General features: G+C 39.7%; 1 protein-coding gene across 4 annotated transcripts in view; it reads left to right on the plus strand.

Annotated features, from left to right (window-relative positions):
* ATP11C (ATPase phospholipid transporting 11C) overlaps window positions 1-17,820 on the plus strand; it is a 228,964-nt gene that overhangs the window by 119,132 nt on the left and 92,012 nt on the right. For all 4 annotated transcript variants that reach the window (XM_066248822.1, XM_066248823.1, XM_066248824.1 and 1 more), the window contains exon 5: window positions 1,672-1,779. In XM_066248822.1, the coding sequence (XP_066104919.1) occupies window positions 1,672-1,779 (108 nt within the window). The remainder of the gene's footprint in view (window positions 1-1,671; window positions 1,780-17,820) is intronic.

The following is a 17,820-nucleotide window of genomic DNA, read 5'->3' on the forward strand; positions in this document are numbered from 1 at the left end:
TGCACAGAAGCCCAATAATACAGGAACAAAAGCTTGTAGCAAAAAAGTAAGTTTATTTATAGGAAGTGGCCTATGCCTAGAATCATCAGTAAGGTATTGTCTCTGGTCAACACACATGGGGCTTTGTTCCTAAAGTTATTTGATACTGCTCAGAACCTCACTGTCTTGAGGGCTTAATGATTAAGGGCATGGACATGCAAGGGAGAAGTAGCTGGTTTGAGTCATAGTGCTGGAGGAGGCCTTTTTTTTATATTGGAGGAGGCCTTTTGAATGAAAAGGAAAGAAAGGATAAAAGGTCATATTTAAGAAATGAATTTCTGTGCAGTTACAGTCTTTTAAATATTTTGAGCATTTTATAGGATAGTTCCTTTGGTAAATTCCAGATGAAATTGGAAATGGAAATGGAAACTGGAGGAAAAGGGTTAGGTTAGCAGTTCTTATGTAATTAGCCACAGACTGGACTAATTACAAACATTTTTAAACAGTACTTATCAAAGTGCTTTAACAGTATCTCAAAGAACTTACAAAAGAAATGTCTGCTGAACAGTATTGGGAACAAGTTTACCTTTCCTATTGGGGTTATCTAGTCTTCTATCTTGCCTGACAGGAACTACAAGAATATTTTATCAAGTTCTTGGTTACTAAATCAAGACTTTTGGAGTGTTCTTTCCCTTAGGCTGTTAGCATTATGTTCTTTAACATCATAGAATTGCTGCTTCCCAAAATAGCCTGTGTGGTTTCAAAAGCTCTTGCTGATTCATTTCACTTCCAGTACTAGTCCATGTTACGGCCTTTATTTCCTCACTGAATTGATAGCCTAGCATTGTTAAAAAGTGGGACAAAATAGGAATGAATATAGCAACTGAGAAAAAAAAAAGGGTGAAAATCATCAAGGGAGTTTTCAAACAGTTATATTAGAAAAGGTACAGAAATAATTATAAGGAAAGTGATGTAAAAAAGGAGAGGAGGTTGTGATCAAATGAACATTCTCCTTCCTGGGTTCTTTTGCCTTAAATGTACTCCAGACAAAACCCCAAAGAAAAATCAGCCATTGGAACTTTCCCTGATGACTTTTAATTCTAAAATGTGAACAGCAATTTGTATTTTCTTTTATCACCAAGTCCATGTAGAAGTTTAACTGTTTATCTCTAAAACTTATCTTAGATTGTTTGCCAGAATAATCCTAGTTTGCCTTTTCTATTCTGTCCCTGGGAGGGATTCCATTCCTCAGAGATGATCACTCCAATAGTCTACTACAGAAAAATATATTTAAGTGGTTAAATCTGTAAGAAAATAACACCCAGAAATTTTATTTCAAATTTAAATGTAGAAAAAAAAATAATATTAACTTGAATAAAAGTGAAACTAGAAGATTATAGTCCTTCACAGTTGAAGAATATTAAGGCTCTATTACTGTGTTTTCATCTATATTTAAATGTACAATGGAGGAACCTTTTAATTCAATAGAGCTATTTACCTAAGGGGTATTTTGCAAGCATATCATAGTTTTTCTATAAAATTGTGCAGTGTTGACTCTTCAGCATTATAAATTGAAATTAATACTGTAAGTGTAAATATCTGCTGGTAACTCATGGAGGAGAGGGTTATAGAAATTTTATTATGTGAGCTTGATTGCATAGGGTTTTTTTGTTGTTGTTTTTATCCTTCTAGGGATATGAGGATTGGCTGAGACACAGAGCTGACAATGAAGTCAACAAGAGAACTGTTTACATTATTGAAAATGCAAAGCGAGTTAGAAAAGAGAGTGAAAAGATCAAGGTATTAATTTTTATAGTTCATTATTATTTTTTTTATTTTAGTAAAAGCACGCCTTTTTTAAATGGACAGTTAATTCACTGGCATTTAGTACATTCACAATTTTGTGCAACTATCAGCACTGTCTAGTTCCAGAACATTTTCATCATCCCAAAAGGAAACCCATAAGTTATTAAGCCACATTCTTTCCTCCCTCATGCCCTGATGAACACTAATCTTCTATCTACCTCTGTGGATTAACCTATTCTACAGTGGCCTTTTGTGTCTTGGCTTTTTACTTAATGTAATGTCCCCGAGGTTCATTAATGTGGTAGCATGTATTAGTACTTCATTAGTTTCTACAGCTGAAAAACATTCTATTTTATGGTGTAAAGCCAGTATCCATGGCCACCATCACAGCCGCCTGGCCAATGCAGGTTCACATTTGATTCGGACAGACGGTAATGAAACAACAGAGCCAAGAACTGGTGGGCCATTACCTAAAATCCTAGCTTGCACCCGGCAGCAAGAAATACACACAGGGGGAAAACACTTCCCTTTCCATTCAGGGTTCCCAAAGCCACTGACTTATCCGAGTTTCCTAGAATCAAAGGTTTCTACCTCACCAGCCTTATTCACCTCTGTTCCTCATCTCCTTCTCTCTGCACAAACTGGCTTCTCCTTCAGCACTCTGCTATCTTGGCTGCCTCTCCTATGCAATGCTAATTTCAGGAACCGAGAGAGTGTGAGCCCCCCCGTCTGCCCCATTTTATAGTTTAGAAATCCAAACCTTTAAGCCAATATACGAACAAGGATGTCTCTGATACAAAGTCACTTATCTGAGGCATAATGGGATTCCTCATGAGAGTGCACCACCCCACATCATGCAATTAGTCAAGGGTGTGGGGAAAAGCTTAGTTTTGAGAAGATCTTAGTATTAGAAAGATGTTGAAAAGATCTTAGTTTAAAAGGATGGGAAAAGGTTAGTCTTAAAACTAAGGCTTAGACCAGGGGTCCCCAAACTATGGCCCGCGGGCCACATGCGGCCCCCTGAGGCCATTTATCCAGCCCCTGCCGCACTTCTGGAAGGGCACCTCTTTCATTGGTGGTCAGTGAGAGGAGCATAGTTCCCATTTAAATACTGGTCAGTTTGTTGATTTAAATTTACTTGTTCTTTCTTTTAAATATTGTATTTGTTCCCGTTTTGGTTTTTTTTTTTTTACTTTAAAATAAGATATGTGCAGTGTGCATAGGGATTTGTTCATAGTTTTTTTTTATAGTCTGGCCCTTCAATGGTCTGAGGGACAGTGAACTGGCCCCCTGTGTAAAAAGTTTGGGGACCCCTGCCTTAGACTATAATGACTTTGCTGGCTTATAGCCTGTCTCCCACACTCAATACAAACTATAAGCCAGCAAACATATATATCATATTAACAAACTTATTTGACCAACATATGGTTATACCAAAGTTTGTTTATCCTTGGATCAGTTTCTAGAAATTTGGATTTTTCCCATCTTTTGGCTATTATGGATATTGCTGGTATGAACATTTTATATACATGTTTGCTTTTTTTTTTTTTTAATACCTGTTTTCAGTTCTTTTGGATATATACCTAGGAGTAGATTTGCTGGGTGATACATTAATTCTGTGTTTATTTTTTTCTTGAATTAAAAACTATTTTCTATTGCAGCTTACTGTTTTATGTTCTATCAGCAATATATAAGAGTTCCAGAGTTGTTATTATTTTTTAATATCTCAATTTAATTTTTCTTCAAAGGAATTATTTTTTATTACCTAATAAGATTCTATCAGTAATATTTTAGATTTTTCTACATTTAATGATATTTTTGTTGCCAACAGATTTTATTTTAATAATAAACTGTACTTTGTAGAGCACTCTTAGTTTCACAGCAAAACTGAGCAGAAAGTACAGACTTCACATATACCCCTTTCCCCACAAAGGTACCAACTCCCTTGTTCCATTATTCCCCACCAGAATGGTACATTTGTTACAATCCATAAAACTACACTGACACTGCGGAAGGATACCCCTTGAGATAAGAGGCTTCAAGGATATTTTATGATGTAGGCCAAGCGTTCAGAGTTTGTAAATATGATTTTTATACTTGTGTGTGATTTACACCAGCTCAAGATGGCCGATCCTATTCCTGCTTAGGAAGGGCTATTATATTGTCAATGAAGAGGTTTTCATACTTAGAAGGTTTAGAGTAGAAGGAGGAAAGAGACTTGGACCCCCTCCCTTCCCCACACCTGGGTGAAAGAAGGTAAACAGCCAGGAATGCAGGAGGAGGAAGGGAGATTTGAGTAGCCCTTTCTTCTCCCCTTTTTTTCTCCTTAATGGACGATTTACAAACACTTATCCTCTGACATCATGTAGACCCCTTCCCATCCTGGAATCCTGTAATTAACAACAAAGGAATCACGTGACCCACGAATGTGAACTTGTGTTCTGTAAAGGGTATATAGGATGTAAGAAATCTAATTTCAGGGAGCACGTGTCTTTGGAGCTATAGCCCCGTGTGCTTCGCTGGCTTTTATTAATAAATTCTCTTTTTCCTTTTATAATTGTCTGAGTGTCAATCTCCAAGGCTTTGCTCTCCTGCTACAATCCATCTTTATCATCCAAAGTTTATAGTTTACATTAGGGTTCAGTCTTGGTGTTGCACATCCTATGTAACTGAATAAATGTGTAAATGACATGTATCATATAAAAAGTTGCACTGCCCTGAACATCCACTGTGCTCTGCCTATCTGTCCCTCCCTTCCTTCCTTCAACCCAGGATCACCACAAGTCTTTTTACTGTAGCAATTGCTTTGCCTCTTTGGTAATATCATATAGTTAGAATTAAACAGTACATAGCCTTTTCATATTGGCTTATTTCAACGTATTAATATACATTTAAGTTTCCTTCGTGTCTTTTTATGGCTTGAGAGGTTTTTTTTCTGTGTATATGTTAAATAATACTGCACTATCTAAATGTACCAGTTTATTTATCTATTCACTTACTAGAGGACATCTTGTTCATTTCCAAGTTATGGCAGTTATGAATAAAGCTGCTATAAACAACCATGTGCAGGTTTTTACATAATAGGTTTACATTTTCAGCTCTTTTTGGTAAATATCAAGTGAGATTACTAGATTGGATATTAAGAACATGATTAATGTTGTAAGAAACTGCCCAACTGTCATCAGAGTGGCTGTTTTATTTTGTACTCTCATCAGCACTGAATGAGAATTTTTGTTGGTCCACATCAATATTTTTTGTCAGGCTTGTGGATTTAGACAATTCTAATAAGCATGTAGTAGTATCTCATTTTTGTTTTAACTTATAATTTTCTTTTTAAAATTTTATTTAGAAAATTTAATTTAACACGGTGACATTGATTAATAAGAGTACAGAGGTTTCAAGTAAATGTACCCATCACCCAAAGTCAAATTATTTTCTATCACTGTATATTGATCCATCTTTACTCCCTTCCCCCCACTCCCTACTCCACATCCCCCTCACCCTAGTAACCACTTCACTTTTATTTCTGTCCATGTGTCTCATTTTAATGTCCCATCTATGTATGGACTCATACAGTTCTTAGTTTCTTCTGATTTACTTATTTCACTCAGTATAATGTTATCGACATCCATCCATGTTGTCATAAATGATATTATGTCATTATTTCTTATGGCTGAGTAGTATTCCATAGTGTATATGTACCACATCTTTCCTTATCTAATCCTCTATTGAAGGGCTTGTTGGTTGTTTCCATGTCTTGGCCACTGTGAACAATGCTGCGATGAGCATGGGGCTGCATGTGTCTTTATGTACCAATGTTTGGGGTTTTAGGGTATATACCCTGTAGAGGGATTGCTGGGACATATAATAATTCCATTCTTAAATTTTTGAGGACCCACCATACTCTTCCATAATGGTTGTACTAATTTGCATTCCCACCAGCAGTGACTGAGGGTTCCTTTTTTTCCACAGCCTCTCCAGCACTTCTTCTTACCTGTCTTCTTGATAATAGGCAATCTAACAGGTGTGGGGTGGTTTCTGATTTTACTTTTTTTATGTATTTTATTTATTTATTTTTTTTTGTATTTTTCTGAAGCTGGAAACGAGGAGAGACAGACAGACTCCCACATGCGCCCGACTGGGATCCACCCAGCACACCCTCCAGGGGCGACACTCTGCCCACTAGGGGGCGATGCTCTGCCCCTCCGGGGGGTTGCTCTGCCGCGACCAGAGCCACTCTAGTGCCTGGGGCAGAGGCCAAGGAGCCATCCCCAGCGCCCGGGCCATCTTTTCTCCAATGGAGCCTTGGCTGCGGGAGGGGAAGAGAGAGACAGAGAGGAAGGGGGGGGGTGGAGAAGCAAATGAGCGCTTCTCCTATGTGCCCTGGCCGGGAATCGAACCCGGGTCCCCCACACGCCAGGCCGACGCTCTACCGCTGAGCCAACCAGCCAGTGCTGATTTTACTTTTGATTGGCATTTCTCAAATAGCTAGTAAAGATGAGCATCTTTTCATATATCTGTTGGATTTTTATGTCTTCCTGGAGAACTGTCTGTTCAGATCCTTTCCACATTTTTTTTTTGTTTTGTTTTGTTTTGTTTTTTGGGTTTTTTTTGGTATTTTTCTGAAGTTGGAAACAGGGAGGCAGTCAGACTCCCACATGCGCCCAGCCGGGATCCACCCGGCATGCCCACCAGGGGGCGATGCGCTGCCCATCTGGGGCATTGCTCTGCTGCGACCAGAGCCATTCTAGCGCCTGAGGCAGAGGCCACAGAGCTATCCTCAGCGCCCGGGCCAACATTGCTCCAATGGAGCCTTGGCTGCAGGAAGGGAAGAGAGAAACAGAGAGGAAGGAGAGGGGGAGGGGTGGAGAAGCAGATGGACGCTTCTCCTGTGTGCCCTGGCTGTCCACATTTTTAAATTGGATTGTTTCTTGTTTGTTGCTGAGCTCTGTGAATTATTTATATATTTTGTGTATTATGCTCTTATCAGAGATGTTGTTTGTGAATATCAATGCCCATTTTGTTGGCTGTCTCTTTGTTTTGTTGTCAGTTTCTTTTGCTATGAAGAGGCTCTTTAGTTTGATGTAGTCCCATTCATTTATTTTATCCTTTACTTCCCTTGCCTTGGGGGTCAAATTCAGAAATTGTTCTCTATGGCCAAGGTCCATGAGGTTAGTAACTATGTTTTCTTCATTGTAATTTGTTGTTTCAGATTTTATATTTAGGCCTTTGATCCATTCTGAATTAATTTTTGTACAAGAGGACAAACCAGTCAGGTTTCATTCTTTTTCATGTAGCTTTTCAAGTTTCCCAGCACCATTTATTGAAGAGAATCTCTTTTCTTCATTTTGTGTTTTTGGTTCCTTTGTCAAAGATTTTTTTGTCCATATATATGTGGTTTTATTTCTGGACTCGTGATTCTGTTTCATTGGTCTGTATGTCTGTTTCTCTGCCAATACCATGCTGTTGTTTTTTTATTGTGACGTATAGTATAATTTGAAGTCAGGAATATGATACCTCTGGCTTCATTCTTTTCTCTCAGGATTGCTTTGTCTATTCAAGGTCTTTTTTGTTTGTTTGTTTCATGCAAACCTGGTGATTTTTGTTCTATTCCTTTAAAAAATTACATTAAGATTTTAATGGGGATTGCATTGTTTGTATACTGGTTTCCGTAATTCGGCCATTTTTTAAAATTTTTATTTTATTGATTTTAGAGAGAGAGGAAAAGAGACAGACAGAGATGACAGGAACATTGATCTCTTCCTGTACGTGCCCTGACCGGGGATTGAACTGACAACCTCTGTGCTTCAGCACAATGCTCTAGCCAACTGAGCTATCCGGTCAGGGCTAATACGGCCATTTTAACTGTTGAATCTTCCAATTCATGAACATGGAATATTTTTTATGTCATATCTTTTTCAGTTTCTCTCAGTAATGCTTTGTAGTTTTCAGTTTATGAATCCTTCACATCCCTTGTTAAGTTTGTTTCTAGGTATTAGTTTTTTGTTGCAATTGTAAAAGGAATTATTTTTTTTTAGTTCATTTTCTGAAGTTTCATCATTGGTGTATAGGAAAGCAATAAATAGATTTTTGTATATTGATTTTGTATCCTGTGACTTGACTGTTTTGGTTTATTGTTTCTAACAGTTTTTTGGTGCAGTCTTTTGAGTTTTCTATATACAGGATCATGTCATCTACAAAAAGTGATACCTTCACTTCTTCTTTCCCAATGTGAATACCTTTTATTTTCTTCTCTTGCCTGATTGTTCTGGCTGAAACTTTCAGAATTATGTTGAATAAGAGTCAGTGGTCAGCCTTATCTTGTTCCTTATTTTAGAGGAAAAGCCTTTATTTTTTCACCATTTAGTATGATATTAGATGATGGTTAGTCATATATTTCCTTTATTATGTTAAGGTACTTTCCTTCTATTCATATATTATTGCCTTTATTATGTTAAGGTACTTTCCTTCTATTCCGATTTTATAGAGTGTCTTACATACAAAGATATGTTGTATCTTATCAAAGCCTTTTCTGCATCTATTGATAGGATCATATGTTTTTTGTTCTTTGTTTTGTTGCTGTGGTTTATTATTTTGATTTATTACATATCTTGAACTATCATTGTGCTCCTGGAATGAATCCAACTTGATTGCTATGTATTATTTATTTTTTAATGTGTTTTTGTATTTGGTTTGCTAGTATTTTATTGAGGATTTTTGCCTATGTATTCATTAAAAATACTGGTCTATAGTTTTCTTTTTTTGTGTTGTCCTTAACATGTTTTGGTATCAGGGTTATGTTGGCCTTAAAAAATGTGTTAGGGGCCTGACCTGTGGTGGCACAGTGGATAAAGCATCGACCTGGAACACTGAGATTGTTGGTTCAAAATCCTGGGCTTGCCTAGTTAAGGCACATATGGGAGTTGATGCTTCCTGCTCCTCCTTGTTTCTCTCTCTCTCCTCCCTAAGAAAATTAAATTAAATTAAATTAAAATAAAATGTGTTAGGGAGTATTGCTTCTTTTTCTCTTTTTTGGAATACTTTGAGAAGGATAGGAACTAAATCTTCTTTGAACGTTTGGTACAATTTACCAGTGTAGCCATCTGCTCCTGGACTTTTGTTTTCGGTGAAGTTTTTGATAGTTGTTTTTGGTAGTTATTTCACAAAAATTAGGGGTTCAGGGAATGTGCAGATACTCCAGTACTTTTAGCCTTTTGTATACTGCATTTTCACCAATGAAATAAAATCTGGTTTTACATCTCATTTGCGTAATCGAACAACTTTCTTTGACTTGTTTGCTTTTCTGATGTTCTTGTTTAATAAAAAAAATCTAATGTTTCATTTTTATCCCTTCATATTCATTTTGAAATATCCCCTAATTTTTGTGAGCTGTGTATTTCCTCCCTCCTTATGGGTCTGTTTAATTTTCCCACTTCTTTGTGACTTAGTTTAGGAGTATGCTATATGAATTTATCCCTCTTCCAGGTTGATGAATTCGGCGACACATAATCTTTCATAGTATTCCACTATGGTCCTTTGTATATCTGTGATGTTTGTAGTAGATTTTCCTCTTTCATTTCTGAAATTATTTTTATGAGTCCTGTCTCTCTTTTCCTTAGTGAGTTTAACCAGTTGTTTTTCAAGTTTATTGATTTTTTTTCAAAGAACCAGCTCTTTGTTGTATCAATTTTTCTATAGTTGGTTTGGTTCTCTATTTCATTTATTTCTGTTCTAATTTTTACTATTTTCTTTCTTCTGCTGACGTTGGATTTCCTTGGTTCTTTTTTTTAAATCTAGTTCCTTAAAATGTAATGTTAGGTTGTTTACTTGTGATATCTCTTGTTTCTTTTTTTATTATCATTTTTTATTATTATTCAGTGAGAGTTGGGGAGACAAAGACAGACTCCCGTATGTGCTCCAACTCGGATCCACCCAAGAAGCCCACTAGAGGGCAATGCTCTGCCCATCTGGGGCGTTGCTCTGTTGCTCAGCAACTGAGCTCTTCTTTGTTCCTGAGGCAGAGGCCAGGGAGCCATCTTCAGCATACAGGGTTAACTTGCTCCAATTGAGCCATGGCTACAAGATGGGAAGAAGGAGAGAGAGAGAAGCAAGAGGGTGAAAGGTGGAGAAACAGATGGGTGTTTATCCTTTGTGCCCTGATTGGGAATCAAACCCAGGACATCCACTCATGGTCAACGCTCTTACCACTGAGCCAACTGGCAAGGGCCTCTTCTTTCTTGATATATGCATTTAATGATAAAAATTTCCCTCATAGTAGTGTTTGTCTGCATCCTAGAAATGTTGATGTGTTCTTTTGTCATTTTTGTTTTGTGTCTTTTTATTTCTTATACGGCCCAGTCTTTTTTTAGAAATATGTAGTGGCCCTGGCCGGTTGGCTCAATGGTAGAGCATTGGCCTGGCATTTGATTATCTCAGGTTCAATTGCTGGTCAGCGCACACAGGAGAAGCACCCATCTGCTTCTCTACGCCTCCTTCTCTCTCTCTCTCTTTCTCTCTCTCTCTCTCTCCCCCCCCCTCTCCTTTCTCTCTCATCTTCTCCACTCCTACAGCCATAGCTTGATTGGAGTGAGTTGTCCATGGGTGCTGAAGATGGCTCCATGGCCTCTGCCTCAGGTGCTAAAAAATGGTTATGGTTGCAACAGAGCAAAGCCCCAGATGGGTGGAGCATCGACCCATGATGGACTTGCCCGGTGGATCACTGTAGGGCACATGCAGGAGTCTGTCTCTGCCTCCCTTCCTCTCAGTAAAAGAAAAAATAATTGGAGCAAGGCTTACCAGTTTGAGCCCAAGGTCGCTGGCTTGAGCAAGGGTCACACAGTCTGCTCTATCCACCCAGTCAAGGCACATATGAGAAAGCAATCAATGAACAACTAAAGTGCTACAACGAAGAATTGATGCTTCTCATCTCTCTCCCTTCCTGCCTGTCTGTCCCTATCTGTCCCTCTCTCTCTATCTCTCTGTCACAAAACAAAACAAACAGAAAAACAACAACAATGAAGTATGTTGTATAATTTCAACATTTTTGTAGATTTCCTTTTTCCAGTTGAATTCTAAGTTCAAAGCTTTATGGCTAGAGAATATGCTTGGTGTAATTTCAGTCTTTCTGAATTTTTTGATGTTAGTTTTGTGGCCAGACATATGGTCTATCTAGAGAATGTTCCATGCACACTGGAAAACAGTATATAATATGTTCTGGGATGAAATGTCCTGTAAATGTCTATTTTTTTCCTTTTGGTCAAATTTGTTTTCAGTTAAGGCCAATATTTCTTTATTGATTTTCTGTTTGATTGATCTATCTAAAGTCCCATCTGCTTCTCCACCCCTACCTTTCTCACTTCTCTCTCTCTCTTCCCCTCTGGAAGCCATGGCTCTATTGGAGCAAGTTTGCCCTGTGTGCTGAGGACTGCTCCATGGCTTCTGCCTTAGGGGCTAAGGAGAACTCAGTTGCTGAGCAACGTTGCAACACCCCTGATGGGCTGATCATCACCCCCTAGTCTGTCTCTGCCTCCCCTCCTCACACTGAATGAATATATAATATATATATATGTGTGTGTGTGTGTGTGTGTGTGTGTGTGTGTGTGTGTGTGTGTATATTTAATAGGCATTGTCTATTGTTTAACTCCAGGGTTTGCATGTGATTGAGATATTTTTCTGGAGATTTTTTATTTTCTTTCTGAACTACCTCTCTGTCTTATTTAGCCATGGTATTTGATTTCTTACTTGATGACATTTGAGAATGGTATTGTTACGAAGTATAAGAAAAAGTAACTCAAAAACTGAAAAGTGAAAAATACAATGAAAAATATAAAAAATAATACAAGTAAAAAAGGAAAACCACAAAGAAAAGAACAAACAGCAGTAAAATCATAAACACCCACAAAATAGTATAAAATATAAAAACTTAATAAAATGAAATTTAAAAGAAGTTGAAAAAGGAGAAAGAATAAAATAAAATATTTCATTTTAAGAGGTTTTCCTGTTTTTTTTTTCAAGTAGGTATTGCTGTATAACAGGTTTTAGCTCTGAAATATCTGGGCTGACCTCTGGTGAGATGTTGTTCTGGCAATGATATAGGCAGGGCCTCATTTGCATTGGTGGGTGGGGAATGTTTTGAGGTTTTGTGTCTTTCTGGCTTTACAACTTTAGCATTTTTGATCACAGGCCTCTGGGTTGCCCCTCCCCATGTCTCTACAGCCCAGGAGACCATATACAGAGCACCTGTATTCTTCAGGGAAGAATGGCTTTGGAGAGTTACTATAATGTCTATTACTGCCATTCTCTTTACCCTGCGAGGTGAGGAAGGTGGGATCTGGGAGGTTAGGGGTGCTGCTACTTGCTGTTCTCTGTGTCTACACCTAGTGGGCTACAGGTAGACTGTGAGAACACTGGCTCTGACCTCTCATTCTGTTTCAGCTTTGGTTTAGTTTCTCCCCCTATCTCTGCTCCTCCCCTACAAATGAGACCCAGTCACTCCAGGCTTTATTCATCTCTGTAGCACTGGCCGACAAAACCCAGTTTTTCCAAACTTCCTTCCTCTCCATAGCCTTGGCAGAGAAAAGAAAATCCCAGTCACTCTGGGCTTCTCCCTGCTCCATAAGCCCATATGCCCAGCAGACAAAATCCTTACACTCTGAGATTTCCTCTTCTTTGTTGCCTTGTCAAAAAAAACCCAGCCAACCCAGGCTTGCTTCCTCTCTGCAGGCCCAGCAGAAAAGAAAAACCCAGTCATTCTGGGTTTTCCTCCTCTCCGGAGCCCCTGTGGACAAAATACCAGACAGTTTGGGCTTGTCTTCTCTCCACAGCCAACCATCAGTGGGTCTTCTTTCTTCTCAACCCTTCCTTCCCTCAGTCCTTTTGTTATGGAGATGTTTCATGCATGCCTGTGAGCCCAGCTGGGGTTGCTTTGCTGTGTTATAGCTGTTCACTGTTTTGAAATTTCTAGGGGAAAGATCAGGGGTAACTCTCTCACCATCATTACTCTTATGTCATTGCAGGTACATTCTTAATTAAATCAGTTGGTACTGTTGTGTAAAATGCTATTAGATTATTTTATTCAGCCTTTTCTGGAATATTTGTATGTATAAAGAGATGCTTATAAACCAAACATGTCTAAATGTTTAATTGTTGAACAAGAGAGTGACTTGGTCCATATCCTAAGTACAATGAGATTTCTTTGAAGGGTTTCAAAGTTGGGGAGTGAAATTTTAATTTCATCAATATATATGGCATATGAAGCTATAAGACTGGATGGAATCACATAGAATATGAAGAAGAGAACCTAGAAATAACTTGGAGAATTCAAAGGTAAAACATCATAGATATTTGTAAGGGAAAGTGTATAGGTTTTGGCATTAGAAATATTGTAAGAGTTTTCTTTTGATTTACTGATTATTTTCTTTGTTGAGTCCAGTCTGCCAATAAGCCCATCAAAGGAAATCTTTATCTATAATATCATGTATTTCATTTTTAACTCCCCATTTGCTGTATTTTTTTTGTAGTTTTCATCTCTTGGCCCAAATTCTTCACTTGCACATGTATGTTGTCTGTCTTTTCCACTAAGTACTTTAAAAATCTTATTCCTAGCCCTTTTTATATCTGTTTCATAATTTCAAAATATGAATATTTCTGGTAATGGTCCTGTGGACGCCTTTATCTCTTGATGATTAAGTCATTTTTGTGTTTTGTTTCTCAGTTTTTTTTATAAATAATTTTTTATTTTAATGGAGTGACATCAATAAATCGAGGTACATATATTCAAAGAAAACATGTCCAGGTTATCTTGTCATTCAATTCTGTTGCATACCCATCATCCAAAGTCAGATTGTCCTCCGTCACCTTCTATCTAGTTTTCTTTGTGCCCCTCCCCCACCCCTCCCCCTCTTCCTCCTTCCCTCCCTCTGCCCCCCATAACCACCACACTCTTGTCCATGTCTCTTAGTATCTTTTATCAATATGTCCCATCAATGTATGGAATTGTGCAGTTCTTGTTTTTTTCTGATTTACTTATTTCACTACGTATAATGTTATCAAGATCCCACCATTTAGTTGTAAGTGATCCAATGTCATCATTTCTTATGGCTGAATAGTGTACCATGGTGTATATGTGCCACATCTTCTTTATCCAGTCTTCTATTTTTTTTACACAGATTAAAGCCTTTAAGCAAACTCTTGACCAATACAGCAAGAATCCATGAAAGAGTAGTGTCCTTAACATGTTCACCAAGTCCAAGTTGGCACCAACACCATGCCAAATCCCTGAAAAAATGCAACCCAACCCCAGTTCAGTCTGTTAGGAGCTGTCACAAGGAGCAGGAGTCAAGGAAAAGTCCACATCCAGGAAAAGTCCGCATGGCACTGGAATTGTTGTCACAATTCTATACTTTGCAGCTCACGTCCAAGTTCCAGTGACTGCTGCTTCTAGCTGGTAATGATTCAGGTAGACTGTAAAAGCCATCTGCAGCATGTGTGGAGATGGAGCTTCTGTTCTCCTCTGCCTGGAGAGATGAGACCAGGTTGCTTTTCCCTGGAGCTCTGCGACTGTGGCCTGGTAAAGAGAACCTTGGGATACACTAAGCTGGGTGGCAAAGGTAGATTCATAATAGAAGTTGGAAAAGGGGGAAAGAGAGCTCTAAATTAGGAGCATGTCCCAGCCTGAAATATGAGTGGGGCATTGAGGTAGGAGGAATAAAGGAAACACTATATATTAAACAAAGCAGCAGAAAATAGGACTATCAACACCCACAACAGAGATCTTTGAGGGAAGAATAAAAAACCTGACTATTCAGGCAAGACGTAGTTAAGTGGCCCTTGTGCAAATGAGATCAGTTTACCTGCTTCGTGGAATTAGTACCCTAGGCTTGTCTACAGTATCGTAGATGGGGCTGACGGCCCTGGGCCTCTTCAGCCTTCAGTGGCAAACCCCAGCATTCTGGGCAAGGTTAGGTCATAGGTGGCTGGAGCAGGGCTGGAAGAGACTGAACCCTCCCTTAGAGGAGTGAGGGGGAAGCCTACCTTCCAGTGTCCCTGTTTCCTCACAGCAGAGGCATGTAGGTCTGGCAGGCTTTAGCTCAATGACCTTCCTTTCCACTATTGAAGCAGGACCCAGATGGCATCCTATGAGACCCCTTTGGGACATTGGAGCCTTTAAGGGCGTATCCTAAAAGCTGGTAGTTCTCCTGATCTCTATTGGGCTTTTCTACCTCTTGGTATCTTAAAGGCCATGCTCAGAAGATCTCGCTGAGGGGTTTGAGGATCCCCATGCGCCTATATAAATCTTTTCCATATATCTGGAGCTATTTGGAAAAAGACAAAACAGTGTTATTAGCTGAATCAAATAAAGAAGGTAGTAGTTTGCAGGAGAAAAAGATTTGACGTCTCCTGTTCATCAGCATTCAAAAGAAATTAAAAAAAATTTTTTTAAGTAAAAAGCATGATATGGTTGACCTGTAGGAGTTCCAGGATATGACTCCCCCCTTTTAATTTTTTTAAATTAACCTTAAAATATTTGCTGGGTACACTTTAATAATACCTTGACTTTAAAGATTGTAAGAATGACAAAATACAGTAAATGCTTTTGCTCCATATGCAGGAGCATTGTCAGTTTAACCAGTTTAGGAAATCCAATAATAGAACAGTGCATACCTACAATGAGCTATAACATGCTTAGCAGCCTCTTCTGTTCTGACAGAGGTTACTATAAATCCAGAATATGTATCCACTGTAACGTGGACATAGGACTATTTGCAAAATGAAGGTATATGGGTAACATCCATTTGCCAAAGTTGTCCTGGTATGTGTTCTTGAGGGTTAACTCCAAAGGAAGGGGCAGATTGCAGTATAGGACCCCTTGGACAGGATTTCCCAATCTGCCGTGCTGCTTCCCGAGAACGTTGAAACTGTTTATACAGGGCTGCAGTGTTCTGGTGATGAATAGTATGAGACTAAAATGCTCGATCTGTCATGGTTGCTCCAAATAATTTTCTTTTGGGTAGCTTGATCAACAAGGGCATTCCTAGGCCCTGGCCGGTTTGCTCAGTGGTAGAGCGTCGGCGTGGCGTCCAGGAATCCTGGGTTCGATTCCCAGCCAGGGCACACAGGAGAAGCACCCATCTGCCTCTCTACACCTCCCCCTCTCCCCTGCTCCGTCTCTCTCCTCCCCTCTCGCAGCCAAGGCTCCACTGGAGCAAAGTTGGCCCTGGCACTGAGGATGGCTCTGTGGCCCCCGCCTCAGGTGCCAGAATGGCCCTGGTCGCAACAGACCAACACCTCAGATGGGCAGAGCATCCCCCCCTCGTAGGTGTGCCGGGTGGACCCCTGTCGGGCGCATGCGGGGAGTCTGTCCAACTACCTCCCCATCTCCAACCCCAGAAAAAATACAAAAAAAGGGCATTCCCTTTTGCTAAAGCGCCAGGGAGCATGGAGTGAGCTCAAGTATGTCCTATAAAACATGAGGCTCTATGTTGACATACAAGTCTTTAAAGGAGGAGGAACTGCTGAAATAGTTCATCAGCATTTGTCCCTAAGACAGCAGTCTTTATAGTGGAAACACCAGAAGTAAATATTTGTTGTTTGTATATAAATTAAAGGGGGAATATGGCAAATGCTGAGAAACCATGATAATGGCATATAATTCTAGACTTTGAGCTGATTTTAAGTTGACAGTTTCAGTATAAAGTTGTCCATTGATTGCAAGAGCAATTTGCCATTTAGTGCAGGTTTCCCAGAGCCATTGTTCTTGATCCTTTGAAAAAAGGAACAACAATAATTTTGAGGCTCAAAACCTATAAGCCATAAACGTCGCCTATGCCCCTTGATAATCCAGGAGGCAAAAAGATCAAAATATGGAAGTGTATTCCATGGGCTATTAGATGGTTCAATGTGCCCAAGCTGTAGCTGCTTTTGTACCAATTGAGCAGCTGCCCTAAATTTCTCCTGAGAAAGGGGCCATTGGTCTACCCATACAGGATTATCTGATTTCCAAGTAATTGGGTCTGCACAATGCATTATTGAGGTAGCAGGAGCTACCAAAGCCCCTATGCTAAATTTTGATATCCTAATCCACACCTTCTCATATTGTATGCCACTTCTATGGGGGTGAGAATTTCTCGCTGTTCTTTCCCTAATCCCTTGGTGGGCAAAAATCCCCGATCAAGCATCTGAGTACAGACTAAACCAGGGGTCTCAAACTCACGGCCATGCGGCCCGCCCACCAATTTTGTGCGGCCCGCAGACTAATCAAACTTCGTGGATTAATCTGCGGGCCGCACAAAATTGGTGGGCGGGCCGCATGCAGCCCACGGGCCGCGAGTTTGAGACCCCTGGACTAAACCATTAGGACTGACAAGCAACACTCCCATATTTTTCAAAACATCTCTACCCCACAAATTAACTGGCCATCCAGGGAGCACATAAGGCTTAAAAAATCCAGAATGACCTCCTTAATCTTACCAATGTATAAAACTAGAACTTTGTTGAGGGGATTTACTCTGCCCTATACCTTGTAATTCTGAGGCTGCTGCATGAGTGAGCCAGGAAGAAGGCCAATGTAGCTTAGCAATAACAGATACATCAGCTCCAGTATCTAAAAGTCCTTTAAATTTATGCTCATGTATTGTTAGTTCCATTTCGGGGCTTTCCTGACCTATTTTTTTTTTTAAATCCAATTGGCAAAATCAGAGGAGCCAAATCACCAATTTGCTTGGGGCCCCTTTTGCAGGATGTGGCCTGAGAAGTAGAATTAGCATCCTCATACTAATCTTCTAACTGCCTGAATTAGCCGTGAGACACATTCTTTTTTTTTTTTTTTTTTTCCTCCCCGAAGCTGGAAACAGGGAGAGACAGTCAGACAGACTCCCGCATGCGCCCGACCAGGATCCACCTGGCACGCCCACCAGGGGGCAACGCTCTGCCCATCAGGGGGCAATGCTCTGCTCCTCAGGGGCGTCGCTCTGTCGCGACCAGAGCCACTCTAGCACTTGGGGCAGAGGCCAAGGAGCCATCCCCAGCGCCCAGGCC

The sequence above is a fragment of the Saccopteryx bilineata genome, chromosome X (assembly GCF_036850765.1).
Source record: "Saccopteryx bilineata isolate mSacBil1 chromosome X, mSacBil1_pri_phased_curated, whole genome shotgun sequence".
Classification (NCBI taxonomy): Eukaryota; Metazoa; Chordata; class Mammalia; order Chiroptera; family Emballonuridae; genus Saccopteryx; species Saccopteryx bilineata.